The following is a 25643-nucleotide window of genomic DNA, read 5'->3' as shown; positions in this document are numbered from 1 at the left end:
ACAGGAAGGGAGAGCACCAGGGGCAGGCTCTGGGGGCACAAGGCAGCAAACCAGCATTTGCAAGAAATATAAACTAAATGGGCTGGGCTGCTGATACTGCTTTCCCTACATGGGCTCATCCTGAGGACCGCGACATCTGGACATCATCTGCTCTGGGGAAAGGGACCTGAGTGTCCTGAGGGACACAAGCTCAAAAGCACTGAACAGTGAGCAGCAGTAGCAAAGAAAGCCAACAGGATGCTGGGGAACATCAGCAAGGGCATCACCAGCAGAGGTAAAGGTGGTGTTGTCCCACTCTGCTCACCCCTTGTCAGGCCACCCCTGGAATACTGTGTTCAGTTTTGGTCCCCACTATACAAAAAAGATGTGGGTGGATGGAGAGGGTCCAGAGAAGGGCCACAAAGATGATCCAAGGATTGGGTAGAGTGTGAGGAAAGGCTGGGAGAGCTGGAACACTTCAGCAGGAGAAAAAAAGGCTCAGGAGAGACCTTGTCACCATGTTCCAGTATTTAAAGGGTGGCTACAAAGAAGATGGAGACTCCAATTTTACAGGGAGTCCCATGGAAAAGATAAGGGGTGATGGGCACAAGTTAGTCCTGGGGAGATCCTTTCTCTCACCAAAGGAAAATCTTTCATCATGAGAACAACCAGCCATAGGAATAATCTCCCAAGGAAAGTGGTAGACTCTTCAACGCAGGACAGTTAAGCTTTGGCTGACATGGTGCTCGGACATAGAATCATGGAATAGTTAGGACTGGAAAGGACCTCAAGATCATCTAGTTCCAAGCCCCCTGCCATGGGCAGGGACACCTCACACTAAACCGTATCACCCAAGGCTTCATCCAACCTGGTCTTGAACACTGCCAGGGATGGAGCATTCACTACCTCCCTGGGCAACCCATTCCACTACCTCACCACCCTCACAGGAAAGAACTTCTTCCTTATATCCAGTCTAAACCTCTGCTGTTTTAAGTTTCAACCCGTTACCCCTTGTCCTATCACGACAGTCCCTAATGAAGAGTCCCACACCAGCATACCTGTAGGCCCCCTTCAGATACTGCAAGGCTGCTCTGAGGTCTCCACGCAGCCTTCTCTTCTCCAGGCTGAACAGCCACAACTTTCTCAGCCTCTCTTCATACAGGAGGTGCTCCAGTCGCTGATCATCCTCGTGGCCTCCTCTGGACTTGTTCCAACAGTTCCATGTCCTTTTTATGTTGAGGACACCAGAACTGCACACAATACTCCAAGTGAGGTCTCACGAGAGCAGAGTAGAGGGGCAGGATCGCCTCCTTTGACCTGCTGGTCACGCTTCTTTTGATGCAGCCTAGGATACGGTTGGCTTTCTGAGCTGTGAGTGCATACTGAAGCTGGCTCATGTTCATTTTCTGACTGACCAACACCCCCAAGTCCCTCTCCTTGGGCTGCTCTGAATCTTTTCTCCGCTCAACCTGTAGCTGTGCCTGGGACTGCTCCCACCCAGGTGTACGATCTTGCTCTTCTCATGGTTAAACTTCATGAGGTTGGCATCAGCTCACCTCACAAGCGTGTCAAGGTCCCTCTGGATGGCATTCCTTCCCTCTAGCCTATCAACCAAACCACACAGCCTGGTGTCATCGGCAAACTTGCTGAGGGCGTACTCAAACCCACTGTCCGTGTCACCGACAAAGATGTTAAGACTGGTCCCAGCACGGATCACTGAGGGACACCACTCATTACTGGTCTCCAGGCGGACATTGAGCCGTTGACCACAACTCTTTGTGTGTGTCTATCCAGCCAGTTCTTTATCCACCAAGTGGTCCACCTATCAAATTGATGACACTCCATTTTAGAGACAAGGATGTTGTGTGGGACAGTGTCAAACGCTTTGCACAAGTCCAGGTAGATGACGTCAACTGCTCCACCCCTGTCCATCATTTTTGTAGGCCCGTTATAGAAGGCCACCAAATTGGTCAGGCAGGATTTCCCCTTAGTGAAGCCATGCTGGCTGTCACCAAGCACCTTGTTGTTCTTCCTGTGCCATAGCATGCCTTCCAAGAGAATCTGCTCCCAGATTTTGCCAGGCACAGAGGTGAGACTGACTGGTCTGTAATTCCCCAGGTCATCCATCTTCCCCTTCTTGAAAATGGGGGTTATATTTCCTTTTTTCCAGTGATCAGGAACTTGTCCTGACTGCCAGGATTTTTCAAATATGATGGCCAGTGGCTTAGCAACTTCATTCGCCAGCTGCTTCGGGACCCATGGATGGATTTCATCAGGTCCCATGGACTTGTGTACATTCAGGTTCTTAAGATGGTCTCGAACCAGATCCTCATGTACAGTGGGCCCAAGGTCTAGGTTTTCACAGTCCCTGCGTCTGCCTTCCAAGACTCGGGTGCTGCGGTCAGAGCCTTTGCCAGTGACGACCGAGGCAAAGAAGTCATTCAGAACCTCAGTCTTCTCCAAGTCCTGTGTAGCCAGTTCTCCCGAAAGTTTCGGAGGGGGCCTACATTGTCCTTAGTCTGTTTTTTAGCTGCTACATACCTATAAAATCCCTTCCTCTTGTCGTTTACATCCCTTGCCAAGATTAGCTCCAATTGGGCCTTAGCTTTCCTACCTTGGTCCCTAACTTCCCAGACAACATCCCTGTATTCATCCCAGGCCACCTGTCCTTGTTTCCACCTTTTATAAGCCTCTTTTTTCCTGTGAATTTTTCTCAGCAGCTCCTTATCCATCCCAGGAGGTCTCCTGGCCCTCCTGCTGCACTTCCTTCTAGTCAGGATGCAACACTTCCTGAGCTTGTAGCAGGTGATCCTTGAATATTAACCAAGAGTCTAACATCTACTTTAGGTCATTCTTTGCCGAGAAAGGTTAGACCAGATCCAACCTTGAGGTCCCTTCCAACCTGGGATTCATGATTCTATGACCTGTCTTTGGTGTTTTAAAGGTAGATTAAAGAGGAAGGTGTGATGCCTGTTGGTTCTGATGTCCTTAGTCACGGTGGGAAGGGCATTGTACACCAGCAGCTGCTTCACCCCACTAATATGTCCCCACCAGCCAGGACTAACATGCCTAGCTACTTTGCAGACACCAATATTGAAGTTCCTCTTTGATTTATAACACTTTGGGGAGAAATCAGCACACATGGTGGGTTGGAGTGATTTAATTTCCTCTGCTTGACACAGTCACAGCACTTTCCTGTCCCACTGTTTTTAATTTCCACTCTAGTTTTTGTATGTTCATACTGCTCTGGGGTGACTGATTGCATGTTACTGTCACACAATCCCCTGAGGAATTAATCTTTTTCTGATGGTGTCAGTGAAAAAGCAGAGGGATTTCAATGGAGCTACCAGAACTCATGCAGCTGGACCGTGCTCACATGGTGCTTTACGCCGGTGTTGAGCAGACCAAGAGGCACCTTGGGTCAGAAGCAAGAGGGAGATGGTCTCGCAGCTGTGTTTGCTTGCTCTGTGATCTGTACAGAGCCTGTCTGGATGAGCACTCCATTAATTATCTTCATCAGCTGACAACGGGTCCAGACTCAATGAGGTTGCTCTCCATGGGCTCCTGGCTGTAGCATCCCAGCAGCTCCCCTTGCTCTGCTGCGCTGCCTGTGTGCTTCTCCCAGAAAGCTGGAATTTGTTTACCCTGCACCAATTCATCTTATTTCCAGTTTAAAGTACATGGGTTACAACAAAATAATTGGCAGCCTGCTGATTAATATTACAGCCGACAGAATGAAAATGGGCTGCAAGCTCAAAGCGCTGAGGAAAGCTAGAATTTGGTGAGCAATGTGCAACAGAAAGAAGACTGCGAGGCAAGCAACACTCTTTTCCTCTTGCTGCCTCACACAGGAAACCTGATTCTGTTAAATCCCCTTCTCCCTACTCCACCATACAACCTTCCATCCTTTGAGGTGGTCAAGACTCAGCTGCGAGGAATCTGATCTGAGAACATGTGCTCCAAGCTGGACTGGGCGATTCCAGAGGTCCCTTCCCACATGAATTGTCCTGTGGTTCCCCTGCAAGCAACTGTAACATGGGAAATTCTTACCACACAGAGCAATTCTTAAAATATTGATGAATAAAAGCAAGTTTTTTCTTCTTTCATGGGTTCTTAGATGCTCCCAAAGCCCATCAGTTGGTCTTAGCACCTCTGGAATTGTGGCCACTTTCATGCTGCTTCTTCATTTTATCGACTTTGTTATGAGAAAAAGAGTCTATTCTCTGCCTGTTGTGTGTGGGTTGGTGAAAGCATCAATGATCCATCCTAAGGTGTACTGCTGCAGGTCACTAATAGACAGGGCAACCACGTGACATGTTGTACCTTGTTCCAAGTGCTGATAAAACACTGGGAAGTGTCTAGAAAAGGCAGTATTAAACAGGATGTGCTGAATGTTCCCTTGTGGGAACACTGGTGCTGGGCTGACTCCTGTCACTGAATTTCTGAGCCTCATTCATGCTGTAGGCACTTGGAGCAGGTAATGATTTAACTTCCTAAATATGCTGGAGAAGTGCTGTAATGAGAGATGCAAAAATATTATGCAAGACAAACATTTTGCAGTGTGTATAAGGGCATTGTTTTGCAGCTGGGGTGAAGTCTACACACAGACAGGGTATAAACCCCCAGTACACTCTGAACATCACCCCTGTGGGCCTCAGCTTGCTTGCCTGTCAAAGGGGTGAATTTCAGTCTCTGAATCAAATGCTGCTGTGATTAGACAGTTAAAATCCCCTCTCTCTCTGTGAACATATGGAGTGTAGGAGAAGGAGAGAGCAGAGTAAAGCAGCCTCTTCTGAAAGGTGTCTAATAGCCCAAGCCTGCAGCAGGAAAGCCAAATCTCTTACTTCCAGGACTAATGCTTCACTGTTCTGTGTTTGCCTTCCCTGTGTTTCTCACGGATTAGAGGGAGAGAGCTTGGATTAAAATCCACGTTATGGCAGAGTGAAAAAAAGAGGTTCTTACAGCTCCCATTATTGGCACATTCTTCAGGCACCAGTGCTGCCTGCTTCAATCAAGAGCGCCGGGTCCCTCCTCACCAATCATGGGAAATTAATGTAAACACTCAGGTTATTGAGAGCTTTGCTTCTCCCCTGCTTACAAAGAGACACAACTCCTCGTGCATGAAGGTGCAGCACAGGCCTGTGATTATCTATTAAAGGCTCCACAGTGTTTCATTAAGTCCCTCTTCATGTTACCATTCTGTCTCTCTTCATCCCGCATGAAAAAACGTTGTCTTGCACCCATCTCATGTTAGAGAGCAGGAGCTCCTGTCTGTGTGCATGTGCAACAACAGCACCATTATGCACCCACAAGTGCCAAAACCCTGCAATTTATGGCGCACACTTTGAGTCATGCCAACACCACATGCTTTAAGTATGGCATTTCCATTCATTACGCGTGGCAGCTTGGTGGTCATGAGGAGCTATTGCTGAGTTTAATCACCCCATTTGAATGGAGATACCCCTTTCTCTCATCAGCGTTCAGGACAGATCCTGCCAGGCTGCGGTGTTTGTTGCTGGAGTGCTGTGAGAGCTTCTGCACAATGCAAACGGAGTTTGTTTGTCACACAGAGCTGCTCTGGCAACAGGGTCCTGGAGCCAAGGTCCTGTGAGGTGCTGGGCACCACTGGGTTTTCTGAAATGCTGGTGCTATTCAGCCTCTACCAAACAAACCAGCCCTTGAAAAGAAAATATCATTTATTATGTGCATTGACATACACTTACTGCTTCAGTGCAAGGACCATCGAGTCAGTGCAGAGACCATCACCACATGGTTCATGGCAATAAAACCTTGAAGCAATATGCCAGTCAGTAGATGTTTGAGAAAATCTTTGCCCAAGAACCCCCACTTTGCCCCAGCAAGCTCTTCCAAGAGCAAGGTCCTGCCCCTATGTCAGGGCAATCCCCAGCACAAACACAGGCTGGGGAAGAGGGCATGGAGCATCTTGAGGAGAAGGACTTGGGGTGTTGGCTGAGGAGAAGCTCCTCATGACCCAGCTTCAGTGAGTGCTGGAGCCCAGAACCCCCCCCGTGTGTGGGGCTGCACCCCCAGAGCGTGAGCAGCAGCTCAGGGAGGGAATCCTGCCCCTCTGCTGTGCTCTGTGAGACCCCCCCTGCAGCCCTGATCCAGCTCTGGGGCAGCAGCACAAGAGGGACCTGGAGCTGTTGGAGCGAGGCCAGAGGAGGCCATGGAGCTGCTGCGAGGGCTGGAGCAGCTCTGCTCTGGAGCCAGGCTGAGAGAGCTGGGCTGGGGCAGCCTGGACAAGAGAAGGCTCCTGAAGGGGACACCTGAGAGCAGCTCCAGGGCCTAAAGGGGCTGCAGGAAAGCTGGAGAGGGGCTTGGGACAAGGGCCTGTAGGGACAGGACAAGGGGAATGGCTTGAACCTGCCAGAACAGGGGAGACTGAGCTGAGCTCTGAGGCAGAAGCTGTTCCCTGTGAGGGTGCTGAGGCGCTGGCACAGGGTGCCCAGAGCAGCTGTGGCTGCCCCATCCCTGCAGTGCTCAAGGCCAGGCTGGACACAGGGGCTTGGAGCAGCTGCTCCAGTGGAAGGGGTCCCTACCTGTGGCAGGGGTTGGAACTGGAGGAGCTTTAAAGTCCCTTCCAACCCAAACCAGTCGGGGGTTCTATGATACATAACACCAAAGGATGAGAATTTGGGGTTATAAGGGTAAATCCCGAGAGGACTGCCTTGAGTAGCACAACACCTCTACAAGAGCGTGAAATGGCTTTAAGTGCCCACAGTTCTTTGTCTTCCATGCTACAGCTTCATTCTTGCCCTATACATGCAAGGGAGTGTTTATAGTTTGCTTTACATACACTGAACAAGCGTCCTCACCACAGATCACCTCCAGCCATCTCCCTCCAGCCACATCTCCCCTGTCACACACAGCCGCACCCCACGGCGAATACAGGGGACCTGTACATCCGTGAAGGGCAGACTTCACCCCACACGGGTGCAGCTGGGAAGGCTCCTTCAGGGACCCCCACATCCTGCAGCCCTCACGACACCCCGCTCCCAGCTCCCCTCACAGAGCCCGGCACCGGGTTGCGGCTCCTATCGCCCCTCTCGACGGACGGGAGGAGGCTGTCCCCGCTCCGGCCCCGTCCCTCACCACCGCTACGGAGTGCGGGCCCGGCCCGGACACCTCCCGGCACCGCCGCTGCGCCGCCATGGCCGCCCGGCCGCCTCAGCCGTTGCTAGAGCGACGCGCGGCGGTGGATGTGGCGTCATGGCGCAGCCACGGTGAGGGGCTCGGGAGCTGTAATGGCGGCCTGAGGTGACCCGCAGCCCAGCGGCGCTGCCGTGTGGTGCCGCAGCCCTGCAGCCTCTCACAGCCCCCCACAAAGTCCGTTTCTCTCAGCTGTAGAGGTACGGGTGTAATGAGGGGGCTGATCGATGGTTGGACAGTCGCATGCAGCTCAGTGTCTCGATGCACACCAGTGACAAATGGTGTCCCTCAGGGGTCTGTACTGGGACCAGTGCTGTTTAGTATCTTCATCAACAACATAGTGGGATCGAGCGCACTGTCACAAGCATGCAGGTGACACACCCGAGGTAAGGGATGGGATACAGGTTGGAGAAGTGGAACCATCATGAGGTTCAATGGGCCCAGCACAGGGTCCACACTGTGAAATACGAGCTCTCTGCTCTAATCGAGATTAACAGGGGTTTATTGAGGGACAAAGTCAATAAAGCAAAAGCAACAGCGCTGGGCGCATGGCTGCAGCCGGAGGCACACTGGTTAGCGTTTGTTACAGGTTTATATACTTTCACTATTGCCTTAGTCATATACATATTGATAATTCCTGCATATAGGCAGGGAATATTATAACTAAATCCAGGAACTTATTACCATAAGTCTCTTGGCATCTGTGCACTGCTCTGCAGTGATTGTGGGCAGGGTCTTGAGGATGAACTAAGCAGTCTTTCTCTTGTGAGCAGGGGTCTTCAAGATGAAGTAAGCAGTCTTCCTCGCAGTGTACTTTTCACCTTTGGCACGGTTGGATGCCCCAGTAATCACCAATTAGCTGAAACCAGCCATATCTGCAAGTTTCTGGTAGCTGGCAAAGATTTAGAACAGGGTGACCTTCCACAAAATTTGGTGCAGGAGGGGCAGACAAGGAGTATCCCAAGCTAGCAGATGTTGGGGAGGCTCTGTCTCTGAACTAACTGATAAGTAGAAGGCTGGTGTGAAGTCATTCAGTCATGTTTAGTGGGTCCCCTAAATTCCAAAGACTTACAGCACAGACTTTGTTCTTTATCTTCGACCTAAGTTAAGCTGAAAGTACTTTAACCCTACGTTTTCCAGGCACTAGCTTTTATCAAGCCTCCCCCCCCCCCCCCCTTTTTTTTCTTTTTACTTGACTCCATTTTGCTCGAGTTCTGGCCATTTTCAACTTTGTGAACCCATACAGTTATATCCACATAGCAGCACCAATGATTGCCAAAAGCAAATACGTTTATGTGTTTATTGCAGCCCCCTGGGTCGGGCAACCCCCAGTATCAAGACAGGCAGGGGGATGGAGGAATGGAGAGTAGCCCTGAGGAGAAGAACTTGGGGTGCTGGATGAGCAGAAGCTCCCCATGACCCAGCTTCAGTGAGTGCTAGAGCCCAGAGCCCCCCGTGTGTGGGGCTGCACCCCCAGAGCATGAGCAGCAGCTCAGGGAGGGGATCCTGCCCCTCTGCTGTGCTCTGGGCAGACCCCCCCTGCAGCCCTGATCCAGCTCTGGGGCAGCAGCACAATGATCAGAGGGGTGAAGCTGATCTGCTGTGAGAAAAGGCTGAGACAGCTGGGCTTGTTCAGCCTGGATGAAGACGACTCAGGGAGACCTTATTGTGGCACTCCAGTTCTTAGAAAGGGCCTATTAAGAAGTATGGGGAGAGACTTTTTAGCAGGGCCTGTTGTGATAAAACGAGGGGTGATGGTTTTAACTTAGAGAGGGGACATTCATGATGGATATGAGAAAAAATTCTTCACAGTGTGAGTGGTAAAAACTGGCACAGGTTACCCAGAGCATTGGCAGTTGCAGCATCCCTGGAGATATTCAAGGCTGGATGTGGTTCTGGGGTACCTGATCTAGTGGAAGGTGTCCCTGCTCACTGCATGGGGGTTGGACTGGATGAGCTTTTGAAGGTCCCTTACAACCCAAACCATTCTATGAGTCTACGATTCAGAGGGTGACAGAGCCCAGACCCTGGATCCCCTCAGAGCACAGTGCCTGGCTGGGAAGGGCTAAGGACATCTAGTGAGGGGAGAGCTTGCACAGACAGGTACAAGAGTGAGAAAGTTTTGCATTAATATGTGCATAAACCAAAGGTTGAGTTTAATGGCAAGAATGGGCTCCCTGTGCCTGTGGGTTGGTGGTAGCTGTGTGAGCCCCACAGCATCAGCTCCTGGTCAGGGAGGGCAGTCACCTCTGAGGCCTCCTGTGGTCCATGTCCTGCTGATGGACAGGTGCCGGAGCTGCCTGGGGTGGAGGGAAATGGGAATTAAAACAGTGACTGTGGATCAGAGATTGCTTCAAGTTAATTGCCCACAAAGAAGGAAAAAGCTGTTGCTCTGTCTGCCAAGAACTTCTCTTTCTTGCTGAAAATCAGGACTTGGCTGATGACAAGTTGGAAAAATTATCCAAAGGAGGAGAGGTCAGTGTTTAAAGCTGACTGTAAAGCTTGTTGTCATCCAGCTGAAATATGCCATGCAGTTACTTTAGGTATGGGTCCCAGGATCCTTGCACAATCAGACAAAGTGCTGTGTTACACAGCATGTATACACTGTGTTTCACACACATATATTATGCCACCACAGCAGTGCTTGAACTGCCATCTCTTTATTTCAGTAGAGACTTATGCTACCATTCTACTGTAAGTTAATCTTGGAGATGTTTAGGAGATGTAAACAACTTCACACCAGGGAACTGTGGACTCTCCCCCTGAAAACTCATATTTAAGGGCTGGGAGGGATGAATTTCTTGGTATGTTACAGTTTTGTCTGAGGTTTTATGAAGTAATGAGAAAACTGTTGACTCCATGGAAATAGAGTAATGCAGCAGCTAGGGATGACTTGAAAATCCAGTGGCAAATGGCAAGCATAAAACTTGTAGTACAACAAAGCAGCAAGGGAGCCAGAAAGAGTAATTCCCCTTGCCATGGGTGCTGCCTGGTGGGGTTATAAAACAATACATTACTTATGGAGGAAATAGTGTGCAAACCTTTCTGAGCAAAGGATTTGCCTCTCAAGTAAGTAAGAAATCCAAAGACAAAGAACTTCTTTTGCATGGGTTATGCAGCTGTAATTGAGACCAGCATTGCTGGGGCTTCATTCTAGATATAGGGGGGAAGGGAACCTCACAGTAGTGGCAAATAATTGCAGATGGTTTCCTAATCTCTCATGTGGAAAATCAAAACTGCTGAAAAGATGACAGCACCCTAGTGAATGTTGTTTCTGGATGTGAAGGCAAAACATCAGCACCTGGTGTTTTGTGGGGAGAGGTGTTTTGACTTGAATCACTGCTATGCAAGGATACTGGTGGATAAAAAGTGGTTTTCAAGGCCCAGATTTAAATAAAACAGTGAGCTGATTATCTAAGGAAGAACTAAAAGGGAGTGTTTCAGGATGTGTTTCTATGAACATTGATAGTTCTGCTAGCACATATTTGTTGTAGTTTGCTGCAGAAAAATATTACTGTCACTCTAAGCTATGCTATTAACCTTTTCTCGTAAAAAGCTTATAATATGGGACAAAATCAAATCAGTTCAAATTTTGTGCTGTGGAAGATACTAGTGCTGGTAATGGGAAAGGCCTGACAGATATGGGAGAAATGCCATTGTCCATCATATTTGAAAAATCCTGGCAGTCGGGTGAGGTTCCTGATGGCTGGAAAAAGGGAATATAACCCCCATTTTCAAGAAGGGGAAAATGGATGACCCGGGGAATTACAGACCAGTCAGTCTCACCTCTGTGCCTGGCAAAATCTGGGAGCAGATTCTCCTGCAAGGCATGCTAAGGCACAGGAAGAACAACAAGGTGCTTGGTGACAGCCAGCATGGTTTCACTAAGGGGAAATCCTGCCTGACCAATTTGGTGGCCTTCTATGATGGGGCTACAGAACTGATGGACAGGGGTAGAGGCTTTGAGGACCACAGGATGGCTTCAGGGCAGACTGGGACCTGAGGAGCAACAAGAGGGCTGCAGGAGGTTCATCTGGGCAACATGTTCCCCTTATGGTGACTAGTCTGAGTTTCCTAAGCCTGTGCTGGAGACCTCAGTGTCTGCACAGGTCTCCTGGATGTCTGAGCAGGGAAAAACACCAAGGAAAGTAGCAAAAAGTTCCCACTGGCAAAAAGGGAACTCTGAGAGGTAGGAGCTGGGCCAACATGCTTCTACACAGTGCCACATCAGGTTTGAGATCCACCTCTACATCTCACCCCTTGGCACCATCATCAGAACACAAGATGCTTCCCAGCTTTTTGGCACTACGAGCTGAAATCCCCAGGGTTGCTGAGACCAGGTAGGGCTGGATGGGAGGTGGTGCTGGCTCCCACACTGAGCTTCTTGGCTTACTCTACATGCAGTGGAAGGAAACCAAGTTTTGCCTCATCAGCTTAATTAGCAATATTAGTACAGTTCTAGAAGCACTGAAAGGGAAAATGCAAAGCATGAGACTAAAAGGGGAGAAAGAGCCCCATTTTATCTCATGAGCAAAGGGATGGCCTTCATGGTGCTCCTGGCTACATCTCAGTCCCTGATGAGTGATGACCCTGCAGCATCTCCTGCAATTAGAGGGCGGAGACAGAATCACCCCTAAAAGGATGGCCCCAGAGCATTCAGGCTGTGTTCCTGCCTTTGCTCTAAGGGCTGGGTCCCTCTCATTGAACCACCCTGGGAAAAGCTGGTGGTGAATACAGGGGACATGCACCACGGCTAAGAGACCAGCAGGCAACACGCTCCCACTGGGGCAGGGGTAACCAAGTGGGAGTTCCAGGATTCACCATCACCAATCCCAGTATTTTCCTCTTCTCTTCTTGGGTCTCCGTGTCTATTGTAATGAAAAAGTATTATTTCAGTGGCCTAATGAAAATAGCTGCTCAGACCAACAGTGGTGGTAAAACCAGCAATGATGCTTTCTGGCAGCAGATGATGGAAACTGTGGTCTATTTTCATGTGCTCATGTGCTCGATAGAGGGTTTTATTGGGGTGCTGGAAGAGAGTAGGACACAAAGGGACAGTAGTTTTAAGAGATCTGAGTGCTATCTTTATTCCCATCTATTTCCCACCTCCTGTCCATCCTAGTTTAAGGCTGGGAAAGCTTTGGGGAACTTTCAGAAAGCACATACTAACATTGATCTCTGTTGGAAAACTCTCCTGTACTGCAGACCATAAATCCCATCCATTTAGTAAATATGAGCAAGGTCAAACTCATCATTGAAACATGCAGCATGGACAGAGGGAAGGGTCAGGAGCTCTCATGTTGCCCCCGATCCAGTCACCCAGCCCTTCAGTTGCCTGGGCATGGCCGGGACACCAGGGAAGGGAAACAGTCACTTATAAAGAGAACTATACAAGCAAACTGGTAATAAAACAAATCAATCGCATACAACCAAACCCAGCACAAACACAGGTTGCAGCAGAGGATATGGAGCAGCCTGACAAGAAGGACTTGGTGTGATGGGTGAGGAGAAGCTCTCCATGACCCAGCTTCAGTGAGTGCTTGAGCCCAGAACCCCCCCGTGTGTGGGGCTGCACCCCCAGAGCGTGAGCAGCAGCTCAGGGAGGGGAATCCTGCCCCTCTGCTGTGCTCTGGGGAGACCCCCCCTGCAGCCCTGATCCAGCTCTGGGGCAGCAGCACAAGAGGGACCTGGAGCTGTTGGAGCGAGGCCAGAGGAGGCCATGGAGCTGCTGCGAGGGCTGGAGCAGCTCTGCTCTGGAGCCAGGCTGAGAGAGCTGGGCTGGGGCAGCCTGGACAAGAGAAGGCTCCTGAAGGGGACACCTGAGAGCAGCTCCAGTGCCTAAAGGGGCTGCAGGAAAGCTGGAGAGGGGCTTGGGACAAGGGCCTGTAGGGACAGGACAAGGGGAATGGCTTGAACCTGCCAGAACAGGGGAGACTGAGCTGAGCTCTTAGGCAGAAGCTGTTCCCTGGGAGGGTGCTGAGGTGCTGGCACAGGGTGCCCAGAGCAGCTGTGGCTGCCCCATCCCTGGCAGTGTTCAAGGCCAGGTTGGAGCAGTTTGTGATTCTATGAAATCCCAAAAAAAACACTGTGCATATAAGAATAATGCAGGAAATGTAGAGACTTGTTACCTCTTCATGAACACTGAGCAGATTTTACAGTTTCCATTTACCTCTCACTTGCTTTTTCACTGAAGGCAGCTGCAGCCTCTGCACAGATGCAGAGATTTCATCATCAGGACCCCTTATCCCATAAAATAGTAGGATGAGGGAATTAAGAAGTTTGCTTCTACCATTCTGTCTCTCTCGTTCACCACTCTAGGCAAGGTAAGCATTTCTCCTTGTCTTGCTGCTGGGATCTGCACTCACCTTTCTGCTCCCTTCACTGCTCTAAAGCCAAGGGGAGCTCTGTGTACCCTTGCATGAGCTCTCCATGCCATCTCCCAGCATTTCCCAGCCCAAGCCCTGCCCACGACATTGTGATGAGCTTTTCTTTTTCACCAAGCCCTCTCAAAGCAGCATCGGTCTCTCTACCTGCATGAATTCATTAAAGCTCAAGCTTTGTAGCAAGATGTCTGTTATTAACAGGGCACCACATGTGCTAATTAAAGGAGAATAACAGCCATCTCTCTCTGAAACACTTTGTAAAGGGATGGGTCCTGCAAACCATCACATCTTTACAGCCTTTTCAACTGGTGTCAAGATTAAACGTAAAGCAGGAGGGGTTCAGCAGGGGCTGTGTTCATCGTACAGGCTTGGCTCATTGATTCCTGCATTGGGTGGGTCTGGTGGGAGCAGGATGAGATTCATTTTGTGTTCTGTCTCCTCACTCCAGCATGCCTCCCTTCCTCCCCAGCATCAAGAGCCTTTCAAATGCCCTCTGTCTCTTCCTCACTGCTCCCAGTACCACAGCAGCATCTTCCCCACCGAGCACAGCAGAAGCCATATCTGACCTAGAGGAGCCAAGCAGAGCTGCAGAGACCCCACTGTGGAGGGTGCAGAGAACCGAGGATGGGGAGTTTGGTTCCCATTGTTCCCGGGATGGACTTGCATGTCCTTAGGGAATCTCTCCAAGCTTTAGTCACAGTAATGGAGTTAGTGAAGCAGAGGGAAGTATGGACAAACCTCCCATAGCTCGTGGCCTCCAGGCCAGTGGCTGCTTCAAGGCTGAAATGTAATGAGTTCTTCCCACGAATAAACACGGGCTCCTGCTGCTCAGTTCTGCAGGAACATCCTGCAGAGAGCCCCAGGGAGGGTCACTCTCTGGGGCTGAACACAGGTAAAGGCAACGCTCTGGTCTTGGCAAACAGCCTCTTCCCTTCCCTCCTGCAGCTATGAGCTATGGGATCTGGTTATGTGCTTTGCAATGCCTTGCATTGCCCAGGAGTATGAAGTTCCTATCACAGCCTTGGGAAGCTTTATGCCCTGTTCTTTCCTGAGGCTCTCCACACACTCTGATGCCAAAGGGCTGTGCTCTGCACCAGCCTTCCCAGAAGAACAAGCACACCAGTCAGTTGCCAGCACATATAATAAATGATCAGAGCAATGCAGAGATATTCCAGCTGCTCCAGCCAATGAGCTGTCTTCATTTAGAGCTCGGCAAAGATGCCTTTATCCAAACACCCTTAGCATGGGGAACAGAAATTCGACATGTGTGCACATCTGCGGGGGTATGATATAATGGGCATCACACAGAAACATGGTGAGATGGCTCCTATGACTGGAGTGTTGGAATGGAAGGTTACAGGCTCTTTAGAAAAGACAGGCCCAGCAGGCGGAGACGGGGATTTGCCATTTATGTTAGGGATAGGCTGGAGAGTATGGAACTCTGCCTGGGGACAGGTGAGCAGTTAACAGACAGTTTGTGGGTCAGGGTTAAGGGGAAGACAATGATGGGAGACATTACTGTGGGGATCTGTTACAGGCCAACTGATCAAGAGGAACCTGTGGATGAAGTGCTCTATAGACAGATAGGAACAGCCTCATGCTCACAGGCCCTTGCTCTCATGTGGGACTTCAACCACCCTGATACCTGCTGGAGCAACGAAACGGCCCAGCACAAGCAATCCAGGAGGTTCCTCGACTGTGTGGAAGACAAATTCCTCCTGCAAGTAACAGAGGAGCTGACAAGGAGAGGTGCCCTGCTTGACGTTGTGCTCACCAACAGGGAAGGGCTGGTTGGAAATGTGATGCTCCAGGGCAGCCTTGGTTGTAGTGATCAAGAGATGGTTGAATTTGAGATCCTCAGGACAGTGAGAAGAGTGTGCAGCAAGCTCACTGCCCTGGACTTCAAGAGAGGAGACTTTGGCCTCTTCAGGAACCTGCTTAGCAAGGTTCCATGGGATATAGAATCATAGAATCATAGAATAGTTAGGATTGGAAAGGACCTCAAGATCATCCAGTTCCAACCCCCCTGCCATGGGCAGGGACACCTCACATTAACCATATCACCCAAGGCTTCATCCAACCTGGTCTTGAACACTGCCAGGGATGGAGCATTCACTACCTCCCTGGGCAACCCATTCCAGTGCCTCACCACCCTAACAGGAAAGAATTTCTTCCTTATATCCAGTCTAAACCTCTGCTGTTTAAGTTTCAACCCGTTACCCCTTGTCCTATCACCCTAGAGGGCAGGGGGGCCCAAGACTCATGGTTAATATTCAAGGATCACCTGCTACAAGCTCAGGAATATTGCATCCCAAAGTAGAAGGAAGTGCAGCAGGAGGGCCAGGAGACCCCCTGGGATGGATAAGGAGCTGCTGTGGAAACTCTGAGGGAAAAAATAGGCTCATAAAAGGTGGAAGCAAGGACAGGTGGCCTGGGAAGAATACAGGGATATTGTTCGGGAAGCTAGGGACCAGGTTAGGAAAGACAAGGGCCACTTAGAATTAAAATTGGCTAGGGATGTAAACGATAACAGGAAGGGATTCCATAAGTACATGGCAAATAAAGAAGAGACTAGGGACAATGTAGGCCCATCCAGAAGCTATCGGGAGAGCTGGCTACCCTGGATTTGGAGAAGCCTGAGGTTCTTAATGACTTCTTTGCCTCCGTCTTCACTGGCAAATGTTCTGACCACACCACCCAAATCTTAGAAGGCAGATGCAGGGACTGTGAGAATAATGACCCTAGGCCCACTGTAGGAGAGAGAGGATCTGGTTCGAGACCATCTTAAAAACCTGAACGTACACAAGGGGTAACGGGTTGAAACTTAAACAGCAGAGGTTTAGATTGGATATAAGGAAGAAATTCTTTCCTGTGAGGGTGCTGAGGCACTGGAATGGGTTGCCCAGGGAGGTTGTGAATGCTCCATGCCTGGCAGTGTTCAAGGCGAGGTTGGATGAAGCATTGGGTGACATGGTTTAGTGTGAGGTGTCTCTGCCCATGGCAGGGGGGTTGGAACTGGATGATCTTAAGGTCCTTTCCAACCCTAACTATTCTATGATTCTATAGAGACAGGCTGAGAAAGTTGGGGCTGTTCAGCCTGGAGAAATGAAGGCAGCGTGTAGACCTCAGAGCAGCCTTCCAGTATCTGAATGGGGCTATAGGGATGCTGGGGATGGACTGTTCATTAGGGACTGTAATGATAGGACAAGGGGGAACAGGTTAAAACTTAAACAGGGGAAGTTTAGATTGGATCTAAGGAACTTCTTTACTGTAAGGGTAGTGAGGCACTGGAATGGGTTACCCAGGGAATTGGTGAATGCTCCATCCCTGGCAGTGTTCAAGGGAGGGTTGGATAGAGCCTGGGGTGGCAGGGTTTAGTGTGAAGTGTCCCTGGCCCTGGCCAGGGGGGTTGGAACTGCCGGATCTTAAGGTCCTTTCCAACCCTGACTATTCTGTGATTCTAAGTCTCATTGTCTCAGCTCTTTTCCTCTCTAGAGGATGCATCTTGCTGAGCACACTCCTTGGTTGAACTTGCAAACAAATTTGTCCTGTAAATTCCTTTTAATGTTCTGGCTTTGTTACTTTCTATTTAACTGACCATCCTTTTAATAAGAAAATCCTATATTGGTTCACATTAATACACTAAATGACAACATCAAAACTCTGAAATTGGATGGTGCTGGGAGAAAACCTCAAAACCAGCAACAGCAGTCCCAGAAATTCTCAAAATAACAGGCCCTGCTTTTTAATCTCACAGGTGGCAGTTTGGCTCCTGTGCTGCATTTTGTTTAGGTATGGCCAAGGAGAAAGCAGCCTAAACTGATAAATACAAGGAACACAAACCTCTGTTCTCAGCCGTCATGGAGGCTCAACTTAGTAGAACAAAGAAATGCTGGTGGGAAACTGCTCTGGGAGAATCTGCCTGTTAAAGCCTTTGCTTTCTTTTAGCTCAACGGCAACAAGAAGTTAAGTTTTTAAACAATTGAAGATTTCTGGGCAGCTACAGCTTCTCTGGTCAACATGGGCCTGGGCTTCAGCAGCCTCACAGTAAAGAACTTCCTAATGTCTGATTTAAATTTCCCCTCTTTCAGTTGAAAACCATTCTCTGTTGTCCCTTCACCACATGCTCTTGTCAAAAGCCCCACACTACAGGCCCTTGTCCCAAACCCCCTCCCCAGGTTTCTTTTAGGGCCCCTTTAGGCACTGGAGCTGCTCTCAGGTCTCCCCTTCAGGAGCCTTCTCTTCGCAGGCTGCCCCAGCCCGGCTCTCTCAGCCTGGCTCCAGAGGCTGGAGGTGTTCTGGGCCAGGCTGGATGGGGCTTGGAGCAAGCTGCTCTCGTGGAAGGTGTCCCAGCTCCTGGCAAAGCCCCTTCAAGCCAAACCATTCCAGCATAATATGGTTCTTATGGTCATATGTTGTAATTCGAGTTACTGCACAGGTGTTTGGTGCAAGACAACTAACAAGAAAGTTAAAATCTAGAACCAATATTTGAGGGAGCACAGTGTACAGTTCTGGTGTCCTCAACATAGAAAGGACATGGAGCTGTTGGAACAAGCCCAGAGGAGGCCACGAGGATGATCAGGGGGGACTGCAGCACCTCTTTTATGGAGACAAGCTGTGAAGGTTGGGGCTGTTCAGCCTGGAGAAGAGAAGGTTGTGTGGAGACCTCAGAGCAGCCTTCCAGTATCTGAATGGGGCTATAGGGATGCTGGGGATGGACTGTTCATTAGGGACTGTAGTGATAGGACAAGGGGGAAAAGGTTAAAACTTAAACAGGGGAAGTTTAGATTGGATCTAAGGAACTTCTTTACTGTAAGGGTAGTGAGGCACTGGAATGGGTTACCCAGGGAATTTGTGAATGCTCCATCCCTGGCAGTGTGCAAGGGAGGGTTGGAGAGAGCCTGGGGTGGCAGGGTTTAGTGTGAGGTGTCCCTGGCCCTGGCCAGGGGGGTTGGAACTAAGTGAACTTAAGCTCCTTTCCAACCCAAACTGTTCTGTGACTCTTTGATTCTGTGACAATTGCTTGTTAAACAGGGCCTTTGGTTCTCCCCTCCCCTTTACTGATGCCTTTATTGTGTGCCGACAGAAATACAGCCTATGTATGTCCAGTTAGTGTACAAGTTGGATAATTAGATGTATACGGTGTGAAAGATGGGAATCTCAGAACACAACACCTCAGTGTGGTTGTGCAGACAGGACTGCTGGTGGGGTTTGTGCTGGCTCCCGTGTGCCACTGAAGATGTGATTGCTTTCGGCTGCTCAGTATGTTAGAATTCTGTGTGGTTGTAGGGGCCAGCTTCAGTAACTTAGTTACTGTCAGTGCAAGTCCTTCTGTGCTGGTTTTCCTTTCTTCTTACAGGTCTGCTGAATGCAGTCAGTGCTTGGAGCGCACTGCTGCTTTAAACACGGCCCTTCTTTAACTCATTTGTACGTTAATCTGTTTCTCAGTTCTTCAGGAAGGTTGGGTTATTTTTAACGTTGGAGAGAGAGCTGAGAGCTACGGTTCATTAGAGAGCTGTGGAAAAGCAGCAGAGGTTTTGCTTGGTTTTAATTTGCAGAGATAAACAGCTTCTCCTTAGCAATAAACCTTTATAGATGGAGTTGAGCAGGAAAACGAATTAGTTGGGGGTAACTTCGCCCTCTCCTGCATAGCAAAGAAAAGGGACTAGAGTGTTTTGTGGGAGCCATACGAGTGTGTCCGTGCTGCAAACCGCTGTTTGATGAACACTGCTGTTACCGACGGCCTCGCCTTCTGTTGAAGGCCGCCATTGACTGAACGTTCATCACCCCCAGCACCGCTGCGGGGCCGCTGCTTGGGGGGGGAGGTGGGGGGGCTGCTTGCGGGCCGCTCTGCTGCTCTCCCCCCGCCGTGCCCACCTGCAGCTGCAGCGCATGCGCCAGCTCTAGACCCGCCCGCCCGAGCGCGGTTTGAAAGCGGAGCAGTCCCTGCCCAGCCGCTGTGCTCGGGAATTGCTGTGCTGGTTGCTTTGCTTGTTGTGGTGCTGCTCGGAGCCGCCGCCGCAAGGATCGCGGAGGTGAGGATCGGGGAACAGAAGGGGTCGTGCTGGGGGGCTTGGTGAGGGAGCTGGGGGTGGCCCGGGGTAATGCGGGTTAGGAGGGAGCCCCTCCCGCTTCTGCTGAGGCGCGGAGATCGGCCGGGCCCTCCTAAGTGACTAATAAGTGATGTGTGCCGGTTCGTAGCGCTGTAAAATGCAAAGGGAAGTAAACCTTTGTTTTGCGGTGTGGTGGATCCACCATGAGGGTGGTGAGCTCAGCGCTGGCACAGGGTGCCCAGAGAAGCTGTGGCTGCCCCATCCCTGGCAGTGCTCAAGGCCAGGCTGTGCGGTTCCTGAGGGAATGCTAAGGGTCCCGGGTCTCATGGCGGACGGGCGGCCGGTGTGGCAGGGCCGTGGCTGCGGGGCTGGCACGGATCTGCACATGACGAGTGTGCAGTGAGTCCAGAACCCCCCGTGTGTGGGGCTGCACCCCCAGAGCGTGAGCAGCAGCTCAGGGAGGGGATCCTGCCCCTGTGCTGTGCTCTGGGGAGACCCCCCCTGCAGCCCTGATCCAGCTCTGGGGCAGCAGCACAGAGAGCTGGGCTGGGGCAGCCTGGAGGAGAGAAGGCTCCTGAAGGGGAGACCTTAAAGGAGCTCCAGTGCCTAAAGGGGCTGCAGGAAAGCTGGAGAGGGGCTTGGGACAAGGGCCTGTAGGGACAGGCCAAGGGGAATGGCTTGAACCTGCCAGAACAGGGGAGACTGAGCTGAGCTCTTAGGCAGAAGCTCTTTGCTGTGAGGGTGCTGAGGCGCTGGCACAGGGTGCCCAGAGAAGCTGTGGCTGCCCCATCCCTGGCAGTGCTCAAGGCCGGGTTGGACACAGGGGCTTGGAGCAGCTGCTCCAGTGGAAGGGGTCCCTTCCCGTGGCAGGGGGTTGGAAATGGAGGAGCTTTAAGCTTTCTTGCAGGCAGAAGCGTTCTGGTTTTGTGCGTCCATTCTCTGCTCTGGCAGGCAGGAGCATGTTGGTGTTGTTGTGCTTTTGTTGGTGGTGGTTGTTTTTTTTTGGTGGGTTTTGTTTGTTTGTTTAATTATTAAAAAAACCTGCAACAAACACAGGCTTTTGAAATATTGATCACCTCATGATGTATCCCAGAGAGGGATTTATAGGTCTGCTCTATATAAACCACTATTTCCTGGTTTTGCAGTAAGTTTCCAACTCCTTTAGTAGTGAGCACTTTAATATAATAAAGATGTAATTCAATTTCATGAGGAATTGTATGTTAGTACACTGTGTTTATCTCCAGAGTTCAGGAAATTGCTTTGTTTGGTCTAACAGCAGTCACTTTGTGCTTTTGGTGTTGTAAAATAAAAGGTAGTTACTCCATTTACTGCTTCATTTAGGTTTCTTTTGCTGCTTGGCAGATCAGGGTCCTCTTTAAAATGCTGCTTTCATGCCTAGTGTTTGCAATTCTTTCTGAAATTACTGCATTCTTTGTTTCCCTTCAGAGTGATGGCAGAGAGTTCTGAATCTTCTTGCTTGCAAAGGTTGCTCTCAGACCTGGACACTTTAGATGCTGAAATGGAAAAGATTTCATCTTTGAAACGGTTTTTTCGATTTACACGGAAAGGTAAAAGGAACTGAAGAGTGGGTTTTGCTTTTAAGCTGTAGCAGTAGTGGGTAAAGCTTAGTGCTTTCTGGCCTTGTGCTGGAGAGAAGCCTTTATTCCCACAGCAGCTTTGAACTGTTGGCTCTATGGTTGACAGTTTGACCAGCAAATATTGCTGCTTCTTCTGGGAAGATACTGGTGTTTGGGGCACATAGACTTAGTAGATAATTGCTGCATGTGGAGGGGAGGGAAATGGGATTTTCATTTTGTGTTGGAGATGGTTTGGCTTAATGTTCTTTCTTTTTTGGCAGGTCAAAAATCATCCCTTAAGTACGTGGTTCTTAAAGTAAGAAAGCAGATAGAATCCTTGCATGGTCTCCTGAAGAAAATAGGATTTGGTTGTCAAGAAAATATTGAACAGGTAACATCGCTAAAAGTAATCTTTTTTTTCTTTTTTAATCCTGTTCATAAAACACTGGCAGATTCAAAGGGTTGTTTGATAAGGGTGTGGTAGTTCTTTTCCAGATCCTCAATGCCTACAGAAGAAGCTGGGGCCTGTACTGGGTTTACTAATGGTTTATTAAGAAGCTCTCCAGCACAGTAAAAACTAAATATTTTATTTATCAAGTTTTATACATTGAAAGCACATCTTTATCTTAACAGACACACGAGATAAACAGCAGTTCTATTTTTGAATCCTTGCTATAGCTACGAAAACTATTTAATGAGAGTATTTATGTGTTGTTCTGATAAGTGTTTGCAGTGCTTTCATGTGTTAAGTCTTTCTGAAAGTGTTGCTCGGGGAATGTAGATGGGTTTCCTGTGCTATGTGTTCATTGCCCTCACCATTCCCCTGCCGAGACTTAGTAAGGTATATTGATAAAGATTTTTCTTGCCCATTCAGTTACCTGCCACTTTGAGGGCAAGGACAGACATTGTTGGAATAGTTTTTCTGAGCTTTACTAGTTGCTTTTTGGAAAGTGCGGGGTAAAGAACTGAGATGATGAGGGGAGAGCAAAGAACATCTGTTGCCAAGTTAAAAATTACTTTAGCAATACCCTAATAGTAAACTAATTTTGCGTGCTTGACATTAATACTTCAAGATTTCTGATAAAGTCTTAACATTCATTTTAGGAGCTCCAGGACACTGTGGAGACGGAACAGAATGAAGCACAGCACTTACAGGAAGCATTTCCTAATGGTTTTAGTGCGCCGGGCGGCTGGTACGTGTTACATAAATATGGAGGGCTTGGGCTGTTCCTGGCATTGTCCATCCGCAGAATGGTATTCCTTTTCCTGTATATTAACTGTAAACATTTGGGAGCTGAGGTTGTTACATGTATTGATTCCAGAGTTTGCTCTTGACTGTTCAAATTCAAGCTTGTGCTAGAACCCTAAAAACTCACTCACGTGAACCCTGTAAAACACTAGTCATCTTCCCTAGCAAGAAGGACACTGGGTTTTGGGGGGGTTGCATTGAGCAACGCATGAAATCTCAGCCCTCACGTCAACAGATGGGGCACTACTGCGCCTGTCAGTGACTGCAGGGCCCTGTCAAACAAAGCTCTCTTCTTGTGGCAAGGGTAGACTGAAGTAGAGGATCAGTTATTTGTGACAGATCAGTTTGGTACTGCTTTGAGTTATTTGTGTTGAGCATCTCAGCCCAGTAATGTCCTTGTATTCAGATGGCTTAGGCTAAATGCATCCTCTTTGCTGTTCTCTTAGCCGTGAGTAGGAGAGCAGCTGGGTCGGTGAGTGGCAAATAATTTGGTGTTTGAGGCTCTAAGCTGAGGGTTTTGAGGAAAAGTAATTTTATGAAAATAATTCTCTAATAGTCACTCAAAGCAGGACGTTCCTCAGCTTTTGGGATCTTGCCTAAGGAACAGAAATTCCTATATAAACAACCCCAGCCTGCTGCATGGTGTGGAATTCCTTTGCTTTATATATAACCTTAATGACTTATCTAACCCATGGTATATAATCTTAAGGGGTGAGTCAGGCTTCCCATGGTTTGAAATTGTTTCAAAGAGCTGTGAAGTGTTTGAGATCTGCCTGTTAGACTGCAACTCTGCGCTGTGGTTCACGTGATGAAAAGCAAGGCTTCATGTTCTGTGTGAAATGTAATGGTACGCTGAATTCCAAAGTGCTCAGTGCTGTGTTTGGAGTGCTTCTAATTCACTGGCTAGCAGCCTGTCTAGCAGAGACATTAAGAGCTATCCTGAAGTCAGCTGCATTCTTCAGCTGACAATGGAGTAGGCAGGCTTTATTAATTCTTTTTCTTTCAGAAGAGATTGTGAATTGTCTTCATTCACACAGATGGGTTGGAACTTAGTCCTGTGAGTGAGCAGATCGATATTGTAATGGTATTCTCCTTATACTTACCTGCTATTTATACACTTATTATTCATGCATTTTACAGTGAGTCTGTGGAATCCCAGAGATGTGATGTGAGGCAGCGAGTGAATGAAGCAAAACGAAAAAAGGTAGCTGCAGTACCAGGATTTCCTAGTGATATGCCTGCAACAAGCACAGATGATTCTCGAGAAATTCCTGCGTAAGTATGAGTGGCTTTTCTTACTGCTGTCATGCCAGTGTGGTGGGAAGGGCAGGTCTGGGTGAGTGAGCTCTTGCAGATCTGAGACTGACAGAGCTGCTTTAGAGTTGTAGATGTTCCACAGGGTGGAAAGTTGTGCTGTCAGCTCAAGCTAGCTTATATGCAGCACTGTAAAACCTGGAAATGAAAGTAATGAAGGTGATTATGTTCCTTTCTAATGTGTATGTTGGGAAGATGAGAAATCATCACTTAAACGCCAAACGTCTCATCTCTAAAGTCACTTTGAGTTTATGAAATATCTTGGCTACGGAATGTATGGCTGGGTTCTCCTTGTGTTCTGCAAAGAGGAATTAAAAACTGAGCCATCCTGTCATAAGAGGAAAGGTATGGTTAAGCTTAAAAGGAAAACTAATGATAAATGCTGGTTTTATTGTACCTGACAGTTGGTTTAGGTCTTGACTTACCAAGCTGTTCTGGGACAGGAAATAAATCAGACTTGTTAAAAGCAACAAAGACCACCTACTGAAAGATCCGAGATTTCTGGAAAGGAAAGCTGTGGTTTTTTTTCCCTACAGTCGGGACCTGATTGTTAGATGTTCTTGTGTGCAGTCTGACATGTAGTAGTAACATTTCTTAAATAGTATTTTTTGGACAAGGTCAAATATTTCTGCCAAAATGAGGGAGTTCTCTTGATGCCTGAAGCTAAGTTGTTATCCTAAAATCCTACACTGATTTGGGTTGGAAGGGACCTTAAAGCTCACCCGGATCCAACCTCCCTGCTCAAACAAATGCTCGATGGAGCATAATTGGTCAGGATCCATCTGTATTGCTGTAAATAGGTCTTCAGTCCTCTTCCTCAAACGTTCTTCCATTGACTTTCTCCATTTCTGTTCCTATGTGTCCCAAAATGCATGGGGAGCCAAGTACTGATTGTCTATTGAGTGCATTTTGTAAGTGATGGAGAAAGCAAAGCACTTGAGCCCTGGTGATGCAGGCCTTCAAATCTGAGGAAGAATGAGACTGTACGCACAGAGGAATGGGACACTTCATGGGTTTAGCTGTTTTTTCTCTCATGTTCTTGGTTCTGATGTTCTCATTTAGCAGAGGAATCTCACTGAAATGAAAAGCAAGTTGAGTATGTCTTCAGGCCTTTGTATTCCAGGTGCTTATTTAGAGAGCAGTTTATCATTACACAAAAGCAAGGTTGTGAAACATGCTTCAGTTCTTTCCTTTTGTGGTTCAGGTTAGCAGCCAACTGTGTAAATGTACTATCTCATTGCAGCTACGTAGTGTCAAGGTAGTGGGTGGGAAGCCAAAGCAGAAGTACCTGCATGTCACAGATGGTATAGATGAGCAGGGAATCCTGGAGGAAAGGTATGTTTGTTGTGGTGAGGCAGAGAGCAGAAGTCAGGAGTGTACGGGAGGAATGACGTTTTAAGATGCGAACTCGCATCTCTTGGTCCTTGTGTTTCTCCTATTTCATATCCTCCTTCCACACCACCAAAATCCACACCCTTCCCTGAGGGAAGTCTTTGCTGATGTGCCCTGCCAGTAGTGCTCACGCAGGGGTGCCAGGATAAATCTTGTGCAGTGCCTCATCGTTTTTTTCAGCTGTTTAAATCGGCATTAGTGTAACTGGTTTTCAGAAGGGCTCTGCCTTGTGGTGTGGCAGGGAGCAGAGCCTTCACCTCGTCCCTGAGGTGCAGACCAGGCAGATTGTGAGTCCAGCAGGTGGCACTGGCTGTCTTCTAGACTGCACTCATCTTCCCTAGCAAGAAGGACACTGGGTTTTGGGGGGGTTGCATTGAGCAACGCATGAAATCTCAGCCCTCACGTCAACAGATGGGGCACTACTGTGCACGTCAGTGACTGCAGGGCCCTGTCAAACAAAGCTCTCTTCTTGTGGCAAGGGTAGACTGAAGTAGAGGATCAGTTATTTGTGATAGATCAGTTTGGT

The 25643-nt window shown here is 48.8% G+C and overlaps 1 protein-coding gene across 2 annotated transcripts in view; it reads left to right on the top strand.

The window, feature by feature from the left end:
* Positions 1-25643, top strand: part of LOC117435859 (spindle and kinetochore-associated protein 1-like) — a 77700-nt gene that overhangs the window by 45663 nt on the left and 6394 nt on the right. The window contains exons 1-5 of one of the 2 annotated variants that reach the window (XM_034073873.1): positions 7240-7535; positions 21032-21153; positions 21444-21553; positions 22267-22355; positions 23552-23686. In XM_034073873.1, the coding sequence (XP_033929764.1) occupies positions 7516-7535; positions 21032-21153; positions 21444-21553; positions 22267-22355; positions 23552-23686 (476 nt within the window). In that variant the 5' untranslated portion in view covers positions 7240-7515. Of the gene's footprint in view, positions 1-7239; positions 7536-21031; positions 21154-21443; positions 21554-22266; positions 22356-23551; positions 23687-25643 lie in introns of those variants that run through there. The other variant, XM_034073872.1, reaches the window with a different exon arrangement.

Source organism: Melopsittacus undulatus, unplaced genomic scaffold (assembly GCF_012275295.1).
Source record: "Melopsittacus undulatus isolate bMelUnd1 unplaced genomic scaffold, bMelUnd1.mat.Z mat_scaffold_128_arrow_ctg1, whole genome shotgun sequence".
Classification (NCBI taxonomy): domain Eukaryota; kingdom Metazoa; phylum Chordata; class Aves; order Psittaciformes; family Psittaculidae; genus Melopsittacus; species Melopsittacus undulatus.
Note: the sequence above shows the minus strand (reverse complement) of the source record. Positions and strands in the feature narration are given on the sequence as shown.